The sequence below is a fragment of the Moesziomyces antarcticus genome (genome assembly GCF_000747765.1).
Source record: "Moesziomyces antarcticus DNA, scaffold: scaffold_v10082, strain JCM 10317, whole genome shotgun sequence".
Taxonomy (NCBI): domain Eukaryota; kingdom Fungi; phylum Basidiomycota; class Ustilaginomycetes; order Ustilaginales; family Ustilaginaceae; genus Moesziomyces; species Moesziomyces antarcticus.
Genome location: NW_014638928.1, coordinates 1 through 11,034, shown reverse-complemented (window position 1 = coordinate 11,034; position 11,034 = coordinate 1). Strand labels below are relative to the sequence as shown.

Below are 11,034 nucleotides of genomic sequence, written 5' to 3'. Positions count from 1 at the left end.
GTGTGTGTGTGTGTGTGTGACTGGGGCGGGAGGAAAATCCAAATTTGGAGAGTGTTGCGTCACTCTGGTGGGTGAGCGGAAGAAAGACAGGCATTTCCTCTCTCAGACGAGTGCTGCACGCGCTCGGGTGGGGCCAAGGATCCGTGCACCGCTCGCACTCGTCAAACACGACATCACCACCATCACCTTGCGACATACGAGCCATGGGGGTGTTCAACGCGCTGGTTAGCGGCTCGTTCTTGCCGTGGCGTCGAGCCAACCGCGAGACGGACTACGAAAGCGTGCTGGCTCGTCTCGAGGGCGAGATCAACGACGTGCAATCTCGCCTCACACAGATCCGGCTGCGCGAGCGACGCGCCTCGGTCACTCTCACGCTACAGGCCTTCGTGCTCTGGGCGATCTATACGGCAGTATGCTGGTTCTTTGGATTGCTCACGCTGCGTCGTCCACACTCGGGCTCGAAGCACAGTGCGATGCTGGTTTGGCTTCCCGTGCTGGGTAGTCCCGTGCTGATCATCTCGACGCGCAGAATCGTCCGCTGGTGGTACCGTCGCATCGGAGCGGCTGAAGACAAGCACCTCATCGACCTGAGGAGGCAGAAGAGGGAAAAGGTGGACGAGATCAAACGCGCCACAAAGTACGACCATCTGCGTATGCTGTTGGACAAATACGATGAGGGTGGTCCCAAGCCAGCCGAGGTAGCCACGCCAGTCAAGCAAAAAGCGGGGTCCAAGTCGGGATCGCCTTCGTCGAAGCAGGGGACACCGCCGGCGGGAGCCAGCACAAGCACCCCGCCACGTCCAGGCAATGTGCCTGCGCTGTCGACGCCGGAAGCGCACGCACTGCAGGCGCAGCGTATGGCACTCATGCGCCAACAAGGTGGTGTTGGCATCCCCGCCCCCGTCCGTCCTCCCGTAGTGCTGCAAAAGACGTGGATGGACAAGGTGGCGGATGCGATCCTCGGAGCCGACCCCACCGCGACGGGAGCCGAGCAGAAGTATGCGCTGATCTGCGCACGCTGTCACATGCACAACGGCCTGGCACTCAAGGAGGAGTTCCACGAAGTGCAGTACGTCTGTCCGCACTGCGGGCACTTTAACTCGCGCCGCCCCAGCTCGGCACCCGTCAGCTCGCCGTTCAACACCACCGCCAACCGTCCGCGCGCCTCGGACCCTGGTCCTGCAGCACATACGGTCGAGACACCGTCCAAACCCAGCCGCACGCGCGACGGCGGCAGCAGACTCAAGCTGCGCGCCGACGAGTCGGACGACGAAGACGCTCCCCCACACACCACGCTCCAGGACGAATCGAACCACAAAGACGCGGTCAGCATCGATAGTCAAGAACCCAAGGAGCCACCAAGATCGCTGCGCGCCCGAAAGTCGACGCAGCCCAAAGACGGCATGGACCTCGACGAGTAAGCCCCCTGCATTGCTGTTGGCACAACCGCACTCTGCATTGGAGAATCACAAAAGGCGCAGTGGAAATGCAAGTTCCCCTCTTCTGACAACTGGACGAGTGCGGCTATGGCGGTTGATCACTCGTATGCGTCGTCAAGGATCTGCTTGACGCCGTTCCAGTATTCGGATCCCTTCTTGTCCTCGCCCGTCACCTGGGTGGCGATTTTTTCGCACTGGTCCTTGTCGACACCGGAGCTCTTGAGGGTGGAATGCAGACCAAGTTGATCGACGAGTTGCTGGATGGCGTCGGCGACCTGTTGCGCCTTGGTCCTCAGCTCTTCCTCTTGCGTCTTTGCCGATCCGGGCGCAGGACCGAGGGGGGCCGGGTTGGGATTGAAGGGGGGTGGGATGAAGGCTAGAGTGTCTGCTAGGTTCTGCAGATGGTGCAGAGGCGTGTCCTTGTAGGTGGCTGTGAAGCGGACGGCGCCGGGGAGGGTGATGCAGCTAGTGATGCCGTGCGAGATGGCGTAAGTTGCGCCGAGTTTGTGCCCCAAGCCATGGCTGAGGCCTAGGGCGCCCATGCGACTTTCGGGCCAGAGCGAGTTGAAGCAAGCCAGCTGGAGCTTTTGGCGCACCTCTACATCGTCTGGATTCTGCTTGGACACGGGCAGATAGGTAAAGAGCGCACGCACTGCGGCTTGAACACTCGGCGTGAGAAGCTGGTGCGTATCCGGTCGGTACAGATACTCCACCGCGTGGTCTAGAGCACGGATACCAGTTGAGAGCCACAGCCGTTCGGGCGTATCCATGGTCAATTCTGCATCGTACACAATCGCACGCGGGACGAGGTTCCTGGACGAAACACCGATCTTGTGTCCCTCGTCCGACTTGAATCCTGCGTTCTGCGTCGTCTCCGCCACACTGAGCGTCGTAGGCACTGCAATGGTCGGGATGAAGAGCTTCGCGTCGGTGAGCGCATTGCGCGCACTCTCTTCACCGTGCACCTCGCGGTGTCGGTAGAACGATACCGCCTTGGCAGCATCAATGGGCGACCCACCGCCAACAGCGACAATCACATCCGCATTGGAAGTCTTGATTCGCTCCACCGCTTCACGGATCCCCGCTACAGGCGCGTGCTCCCCAATGTCGTAGTACGTCTCGCCGCTGTAGTAGCCCTTGTCTGCAAGGATGGTCTGGATGCGTTCGATCACGCGCGTCTTGGTCGCAAGACTCTTGCCCGTCAGGATAAACGCCTTCTTCTGCTGCAGATTGAGCGACTCGATCGCAGCCGGTAGCGAGCTCGTCACACTACCAGGGCCGAAGTACACCGCCTGCAGCAGCGTGTTGCGGTAAACGCCTGCAGGTGCAGCCATGGTGAAATGGATCCAGAGGGTGGAAATGGACGGAGTAGGTCAGAAAGCAGATGCGAAGGCTCGTTCAGTTGTCGAGCCGCTGTGATGATGGTCTGAAGCACCGGTACAAGTGAGAGCAAAGCGGGCTTCTTAGCTCCGGTGAACTCGGCTGATGCGCGGGGATATGACCAATCCACGTTGGCTCATGCGCACCTCCTCCACAATCCCTCTGCTCCCTTATTTAACCGCCCCGTATTTAACCGCTCCCTTTACCTCCGTCCTCAGTGTGCACACCTCGATTCGTTGGTTTGCAACAGCGCCTTGTTCGTCACCATCGTGTAGCTTAAAACTCAAGCTGAAGCTCTGCAATGCTGTGGGCTCAATTGTGGAGAGGAAAAAAAAAGGTGTTCCCGGCCGGGGAATCGAACCCCGATCTCAGCAGCTCCCGAGTCCACCTTGCGGTGCGATGAAAGTGCCGTATACTGACCGTTGTACTAACTGGGAGCGTCCATAAGGGTCCAAGGAGACCAATGTCCAATATGTACCTATAGCCAGAGTCGGGGCAGTCACTCCCCTAAGAGCGGGTACGGAGGCTATCGAGCATGCGGAGATGCAGTCAATAGCGCACAGTGGAGGCTCAGTACTGTGGGGCTCGGTATAAGCTCACAGGGATCGACGCAAGAGCATTTGGCGTCTGCGTGTGCAGCGGCGCTCGGTGTGGACACGCTCGGCTGTACCCGTGTGCACCCATCAGACGCTGGTCGCCGGCCTGTCTCTTCTCACCGGCGCACAGTGTACGGCCTCACTCTACAGTCCACCATGGTGACAAGATGGCTTGAAGCGCCACTATCCTTGCGCCAACACTGAAAAGGGCCATACGGGCTTTGCGTCTCCGAAGCCACGCACGGCATGCTCGCACACGCTTCCATCCTCCTGCTCAAACCGCCAATGTGGCCGGTGCGAGGATTATTGCGAATCAAGCTGTATTGGGAGCCGAGGTGTGTGGACGCTACGTTTTACTCGTCGTGAGCAAGCTCGGCGTGGCCGGCTTTGGAGTTGTAGTAGGCGTTCTTGCTCTTGGCCCAGGCGATCAGACCGTAACCTTCGAGAACCATTCATGTCAGCATACGGCCCAAGTCAAAGTAGGACAAGGCGGGAAGGGACTTACCTGCGGCGAAGGGCACGGCAAAGTAGGGAGCCTGCTGCATGATGCGCTTGAAGCCGTAGAAGATGTAGCTGTGCAGCGCGCCGCGCATCGCATTCTGCTGGAACGGCGACACAGAGTACTGCACGATACCGCGCTGCGCAGGGCCACCCATGTCGCCCCACCAGCCCATCTGTTGTTGTAAGCGCAATGCAGTGCAAGCAGCGTAGGAATCGTGGATCGAGGTTGCACAGATCGTATTCGTCCGTGGGCCAGTATCGTCGGCAGTCGGACAATGCGTGCCGGTCGAAGCGATGCGATCCAATGTGTGACCGAGTCATATCGTCGTTTTCGATGTTGGAGAGTAAAGAGAGGTTGGCGATCGTTTCGAGAGGTGGGGTAGAGTGTATATGTTGAAAGATTGATTCAAATGTCAGGTTGGCTGGATCACCACTTCTTCCGCCTGCTTCTCGAAACGTCGAGGGGATGGGTGACTTACGTATTTCTTGCCGGTGGGCATGCCGGAGAACGAGACCTGAGAAGCGCGCATGGTTGCTAGGATGTGCTTTCGGAGGGAAAGATGGATGGTATCGATGGTGAAGAGGGTCGGTAGATGTGACTTCTTCGCGCAAGTGTTGGCGGTGGGGGTGCGGGCGTCTGAACGATCTCTCTCTCCTGCGCGGAACCGAAATTCGAACCTCCCCAAGCTGCGCGCTGCCCTCCAAGCCCGGCCCAATCCGACTTGGCTCAATTTCAGCGTATTAGTCAGCACCAAGACACGTACGAAAAAATGCGCTCAGAAAGAATTATTCTAGGTCTAACATGAGGTCCAAATCGCCATCGTTCGTATCGAGTCCATGTGAGGGGCATGCAACTGTGTCAAGCATGGCTGCGACGGCCTCCAGATGAGCCGGCTATTACGATCTCGACTCAAATGGGATCACGTACTGCTATCGTGCGTTCGGAAGTGCGAGCCACCGATGTGTCCGCGAGACGGTCCGTCCTAGGATTGGCGGCCTGGACGCATGTTCCGCACGATCGTGGCGCCTTTCATTCCCTCACGAGCTCAATTCGAAACCTGGTCCGAGTAGCCGCTACATGCCATATCCAGGCGACGTCACTGATCGTAATATCGCTGAACGTGCCACACCTCGTGCGACAAAGACCGACGGCAAAGATGCAAGAACGTTGCATTGCGTGGAAGCACAGCAAAGAAACAAGACACGGATGTATCGAATGTAAAGCTGATAAAGCATTACTGTAGATGAGCGCGCTCAGATTCATGTCGCAAAGGGCTGAGTTTTAGCAGCGATACAGCCGGTGACGCTAGAGAGGATGGCCTGCTTGAGCAACAGCGCCTCGATGTAGACGCTACCTGGCTCGCGCGGGACGAGCTCGACAGCGAGACCAAACGGGAGAGATACAGAACATTGCATTGCGTGATGAACGGAAAACCGAGATACGAACGCCTCTCGAAGCGGCGGTCTCACCGTGTCATTGCATTCAAGACAAAGATCAACGGCAAAGGAACAAGAACGGCAAAGAAACAAGAACATTGCATGGCGTTATACGCGGAAAGACGAGATATGAACACACCCCGAACCGCCTCACCTTATCAGTGCGACCAAGACAGGCGACGAGGAACAGACGAGAGAGATACAAGCCGTCGCATTGCGTCATGTACAGCCGAAACGAGGTACGGACGCAACTCCAACCGGCGGCCTCACCCTTGTTAGTGCGACAAAGACAGGCGACAAAGACAGGCGACAAAGACGGGCGATGAAGACAGGCGACAAGGAACAGACGGAAGAGATACAAGACGTCGCATGACGTGACGAACATACTAAACGAGATACGACCTCTCAAACGACCGTTCCACCTTGTCAGTGCGATCAAGACAGACAGAAGAGTTACCGAAAATCGCATGGCGTCGGTGTACGCAAAGACGAGATACGAACGAGATACGACCTCTCAAACGACCGTTCCACCTTGTCGGTGCAACAAAGACCGACAGAAGAGCTCCAAGACATGACATTGTGTGGTGCCAATCAAGTCTCGATTCGAACGAACCTCTCGAACGGCCACCCTCACCCTTGAGTGCGACGAAAAAGACGCGAGAGATACAAAACATCGCATTGCCTGATGTACAGACGAGCCACGAACGGACCTCTTCAAACGGCCACCTCACGGTGTCATTGCATTCAAGACAAAGATCAACGGCAAAGGAACAAGAACGGCCAAGAAACGAGAACATCGCTTGGCGTCATACGCGGACAGACGAGATATGAACACACCTCGATCCGCCTCACCTTATCAGTGCGACAAAGACGGGCGACGAAAAGAGGCGACAAAGACAGGCGCCAAGGACAGACAGAAGAGATACAAGACATTGCATTGCGTGATGTACAGAGAAAGAACTCATACGAATGGACCTCGACTGGCCTCGTCACCCCTTGATGGACGAGCTCGAGGGCGAGACGGAGCCGCTGCTCGAGTCCCTTTCCGTATGCAGACGGACGCAGAACACGGTGGTGTCGCCGATAAACACGATCTGGTTGCGACTCGCCGCCACCGACTCCCACACGGGGTTGCGCTGCACCGGCGGCGGGCGCGGTGTCGAAGCCTGTCCGAACGCATACGGCATTTGCGGCGTCGGCGCCGGTGGGAACGGAGCTGCAGGATGAACCATCGCCCCCGGTGCGCCCGGGAATGGCGCGCCACCCGGTCGCATGGGTGGCGCGCCCGGCCGCATCGCACCGAACCCAGGCATGCCAGGCGTGCCTGCCACCATGGCGCCGTTGGGTGGCGGGGCGAATCCGGGCCTCGCGCCCGGGAACGGCGCCATGGGCGGTCCCATGCCATTCTGCAGCGCCATGGGCGGACGGCCGTACGGACCCATCATGGCGGCGTTGAACGAGTTGACGCGCATCGCCGCCACCGCCTGCGCCGTCTGCTGGTGCACGCTCGGCGTCGGCGGCGGCACGTCGGCAAAGAGGCAGCGCAGGTTGACGCCCGTGATGACCTGATGCAGCGCGCCCGTCTCGACGTGGCGCACCTCGACGAAACTCGGCTCAAAGGCGAGCACGTACGGATGGTGGTAGGCGAACGAGGTGGGGTTGCCCTCCCAGTGAATGATCCAGTTGCCCTTGGCGCGCCAGCCGTTCTTGTTGACGTAAAAGGCAAACTCGTCGTAGCACAGCAGGAACTCGCCCGAGATGCGGTAGATGGCGATGGGCTTGACGTTTTCGCGCCGGTGGACAAAGTCTAGCGAGGTGTCGGCGGGATCGAGCAGCCCCTGCGTGTCGAGCGTCTCGAGGTCGACGATCTCGAAGCCCTTGGTGCAGCCGACGCAGAGCTTGGTCTTGAGAAAGTGGATGGAGCTCGACTCGGTGGGAATGTAGAACTCCTTGAAGACGCGCAGCGTGTCCTGCCCGCCCTGCAGCAGCTTCTTGAACGTGGGCTGCTTCTTGCCACGCACGTTCTGCTCGATGGGCTCGAGCGTCTTGATGGTCGACGAGAGCGAGCTCGACTTGACCACGCACACCAGCGTGCGTCCGAGGCAGATGCCCGCGCGGAAGAAGGACGTGTGCGACGAGATCCTGCGACCGCGCTTGAGCGAGCCCATGGGATCCGACGGATCGAGCGCGTCCAGAGTGAAAGTGTGCACCGACTTTTCGGCGAGCACAATGAGGATCTGGTACTCCTCCAGCACGTCCACCTGCGTCACGCCGGGGAGCGGAAGCACCTTTGTCGGCGGACGCGCCTTTTCGCGCAGGTCGGACAGGTAGACGCCGTCGTCGGTGCCGTAGATGATCCTGCGGCCAAAGTCGAAGGGCACGGAGCAGTTGACGCGGTTGGGACCGAGGAAGAAGTTCTCCGAGAGCGTGATGGTGTCAAAGATGTTGCTGCGCTGGCGCAGGATCTCCTGGCGCGACTCGATGTTCTCGAACCACTTTTTGCGGCTGACAAACGTGCTGGCCCAGAGCGTCATGGAATAGCCCTTCTTGCCGAGATAGGTAAAGGTGAGCGCATAGCCGGTCTTGGCATCCTGCTTGGGCGCGGTGCCGGGCGTGCCGCTGTAGCGGGTGCCGGTGGAGGTGCGCGACATGACCGACTTGGGCCTTGTGGAGTTGCCCTTGCCCGTGGGCACCTCGTCGTAGACGGTGACGATGAGGAGCTCGAGCGGGATGGGCTTGCGGTAGACCTTGTAGAGCTCGTGCTTGTTGACCATCTTGGGCTTGACCATGAGCAGCGCGTGGTCAAAGAGGAACACCTGGAGCTCTGCGCTCTCGCTCTGGGTTCCGCCGCGCTTCTTGAGCGGGCCCTTGAAGACGAGCTCTCGCTGCTCGTCGCGCAGACGCAGGTCGACGGCCTCGCCCTGCTTGAATACGAGCTGCTGGTCGAGCTGTGCGAGCGTGAAGCGGTTCTCGCTCTTGCCCGTCTCGACGTTGACCTTTGTGAGGAATTCGCGGACGATCTTGACGACCTTGGGGATGGTCTGCTTGTCCGGGTGGTCTTCCGGGGTATATTTGGCCACCTGCTCGAGCAAGAGAGGGTATCGTGCCAACCTGGTGGTGGGCTTGGTGAGGTAGCCGTTGAGTTCGAGCTTGCGCGACTGGGGCAGGCGTTCGGTCTCGTCGACAAACTTGGCAAAAGCCGGGTTGGCCGACTTTTCCTTTTCGAACTCGTACTTGCCGTAGAGCTGGTGCGCACCGTACTTGACGAAAGGCTGGAAGTGGGGCACCATCTCGAGCAGGATGTCGCCGATGCGGTCGACCACGTCGCTCTGCTTCTGGCGCTTGGTGAGGAGCTCTGCGAGCTTGGCGTTGACCGCGTGGATCTCGAGCACGTTCCAAAAGACCTGCGTGACAAAGTCTTCGCGATGGTCTTCGGGGATGGTGTCCGAGGTGCGCAGCGGCTTGATCCACTGATCGCGGAGATACTCCATGTCGGCGACAAAGTCGCGCTCGGTGTAGACGACCTCGTTGATGGCCTCCTGGCGCTTGCGTTCCGTATCCGAGAGGCTGTCAAACACCTCTTTGGAGACGGACTCGGCCCAGAGGGCGCCGCGTTCCTTGGTGTCGTTGAGCGACTCCCTGCTGACGCTGCGCTGGAGCACCGGCTGTGGCTTCATGTTGAGACGCGCCTGCTGCTCGAGACGGCGGGGACAGGCGATGCTGTAGCAGAGGCGATCGCGTGAACACGTGGGCGAGTAGCAGTCGGTGAGCAGCGTAAAGACGCCGGTGGGCAAGGCATCGTCGTCGTCGTCGTCGTCTTGTAGCGCGGAGCCGGAGTGTACGCCATTGTAGATCGAGGTGGCGGGGGTGGTGGCAGCGGGCGAGCGCGAGGTGGAGGCGGGCTGCTTGCTCGAGGTCATGGACGAGATGGACGAGGTGGGACCGAAGCTACTGGCCGAGTTGCCGCGGCTAGGTGGCGGTACAGCCGAAGATCTGCGGTCGTCGTCAAAGGCGCCATCGACGCCGAAGCCCGAGGTGGGCACTCGGACCTTGAATTGGTAGATCTCGGAGGCCGAGTCGCGGAGGCGATGGTCGTAGGTGACGTCGTGGAAGAACTTTTGTGCGTCGAGCGCTCTGCCGAGGAGCAAGGCGAGGTTGCGATCGGTGGTCTTGATGATGTAGGCGATCTTGTCTACGGCTTCGCGACCGTCGAAGGCGTCACTGTAGGTGAGGCCGTCCTTTGTGCGCTCGGAGAGGACGACGCGTGCGCGAAAGGTTTCTGCGACCTTGGAGAGCAGGGCCGGATAGACGAGAGGGCCCCTGCGATTGGAGGGCAAGAGCTGGGATGGCGCGCCTGCGATGCTGCCTTGAGGCGATACGGGAGCGGCGAAGGAGGGTCTGCCGGTGGACTGACCAAAGGAGAGCGAGCGGTAGTCGCTCCTGCCGATGGTGGTGGCCTCGCTCGGCTCTTCCCAGCGCGAAGTGGCCGAGTTTGCAAAGCCGGGCGCGTAGGCGGCTTGTGCAGCCTGTGTGGCGGAGGAGGCGGTGCGCGTGCGCGGTGGACGATCCCAGCTTGCGCCGGGCGCTACGCCGGATGCGGCTGCGACGGACATGTTGTATGGGGTCATACCGGAGCCTGCGACGAAGAAGCCACTCGCGTTCTGGGGCAGCGTGGTTGTGGAGCCGTACAAGGCGCGAGAGGCGTTGTGAGCGCCCGGAAGGGTGTATATGGAATTGGCGATGGAATGGCGGTCGGACTCGACGGAGCCTCTGCGACGGCCATCGCCATAGATGGAGGAAGCGGGTGAGCGGGTGCCGAGCAAGTTTTCGAAGAAGGCGTTGGAGTAGACTTCCTGGTCGTGGGATGCTGTCTGCTGCGCTTCGTTGGCGGCGCTGCCGTTGCCGTTTGTGTCGTGGTGACCATTTCCATCGATGCGCGGTGAGGCAGCGTTGAGGGATGTGGTGGCGGCGAGGTGGGCTGCTTGACCCTGGGAGCCGAAGCTGCCGAGCCTGCGGCTTGCGACGGAGAGGGGGCTGGTGGGAGTGCGGCTGTCTTGGTCGCCGAACCAGAAGTTGGACTGTTCGATGGGGACGCTGCTTTCGATGCTGGGTAAGCGTGGCGGCCTATCTGTGGAGTCGAGAGCGAGTCTGTCGAGGCTGTGGGCGAGATCGGGAGCCGAGGCATCGGTGCGGGAGGAGTCGGAGACGACCGAGGCGCGCGGAGAGATGGCGTTGGGATTCGAGTAGCCGGATTGCGAGGCCGAGGCGTTGGTGGATTGCTGGTTGAGGTAGTGGCTTGCGTAGGCGCTTGCGGGGGTGTTGGATGGTGGTGGGACGCGATAGGCGTCTGCTGCGCTGGTTGCGAGGCCGTTGTATTGGGAGTAGGCGGAGATGGATGCGCGTGGATCGGAGGCGGTGCGGTCGGCATGACCATCGTAGGAGGTGGCGGCGGTAGTGGTGGCCTCGGATGGAGGTGGGTGGTTGTAGCCTGCCGAGTAGTATGCGGGTGCGGCGGCGGTGGATGGTGGTGCGGGCGGAGGCATAGGCATGGCTGGGTCGGCGTACATGCTCTGCGGGTAGGGAGCCGGTGAATAGGCGTTGGGATGTACGCCGTTCCATCGCTGATTCACGGCAAAGGAGTTGGGGGCAGCTCGAAAGGCGGCGGCGGCGGCGGCGGCGGC

General features: G+C 60.3%; 3 protein-coding genes and 1 non-coding gene across 4 annotated transcripts, besides 1 other annotated feature; 1 reads left to right on the top strand and 3 right to left on the bottom strand.

Moving 5' to 3' along the window:
• Positions 1-203: 203 nt before the first annotated feature.
• On the top strand, positions 204-1,421 carry PAN0_082d6643 (lunapark b; the record flags this gene model as incomplete). Its single annotated transcript, XM_014797924.1, has 1 exon — positions 204-1,421. The coding sequence occupies one exon, from the start codon at positions 204-206 to the stop codon at positions 1,419-1,421; it is 1,218 nt and encodes a 405-aa protein (XP_014653410.1).
• Positions 1,422-1,537: 116 nt separating this feature from the next.
• PAN0_082c6642 (iron-containing alcohol dehydrogenase) lies at positions 1,538-2,773 on the bottom strand (the record flags this gene model as incomplete). Its single annotated transcript, XM_014797923.1, has 1 exon — positions 1,538-2,773. The coding sequence occupies one exon, from the start codon at positions 2,771-2,773 to the stop codon at positions 1,538-1,540; it is 1,236 nt and encodes a 411-aa protein (XP_014653409.1).
• A 386-nt stretch (positions 2,774-3,159) lies between these two features.
• Positions 3,160-3,256, bottom strand: PAN0_t082c0001. The gene is made up of 2 exons: positions 3,220-3,256; positions 3,160-3,194 (listed from the first exon to the last, which is right to left on the bottom strand). It is a non-coding gene; the product is annotated as a tRNA-Glu (tRNA).
• Positions 3,257-3,768: 512 nt separating this feature from the next.
• On the bottom strand, positions 3,769-4,446 carry PAN0_082c6641 (ubiquinol-cytochrome c reductase subunit 8; the record flags this gene model as incomplete). Its single annotated transcript, XM_014797922.1, has 3 exons — positions 3,769-3,854; positions 3,921-4,089; positions 4,396-4,446. The coding sequence occupies 3 exons, from the start codon at positions 4,444-4,446 to the stop codon at positions 3,769-3,771; spliced, it is 306 nt and encodes a 101-aa protein (XP_014653408.1).
• Positions 4,447-6,342: 1,896 nt separating this feature from the next.
• Positions 6,343-11,034: a sequence feature (In-frame stop codon was detected at splice-junction site;~hypothetical protein).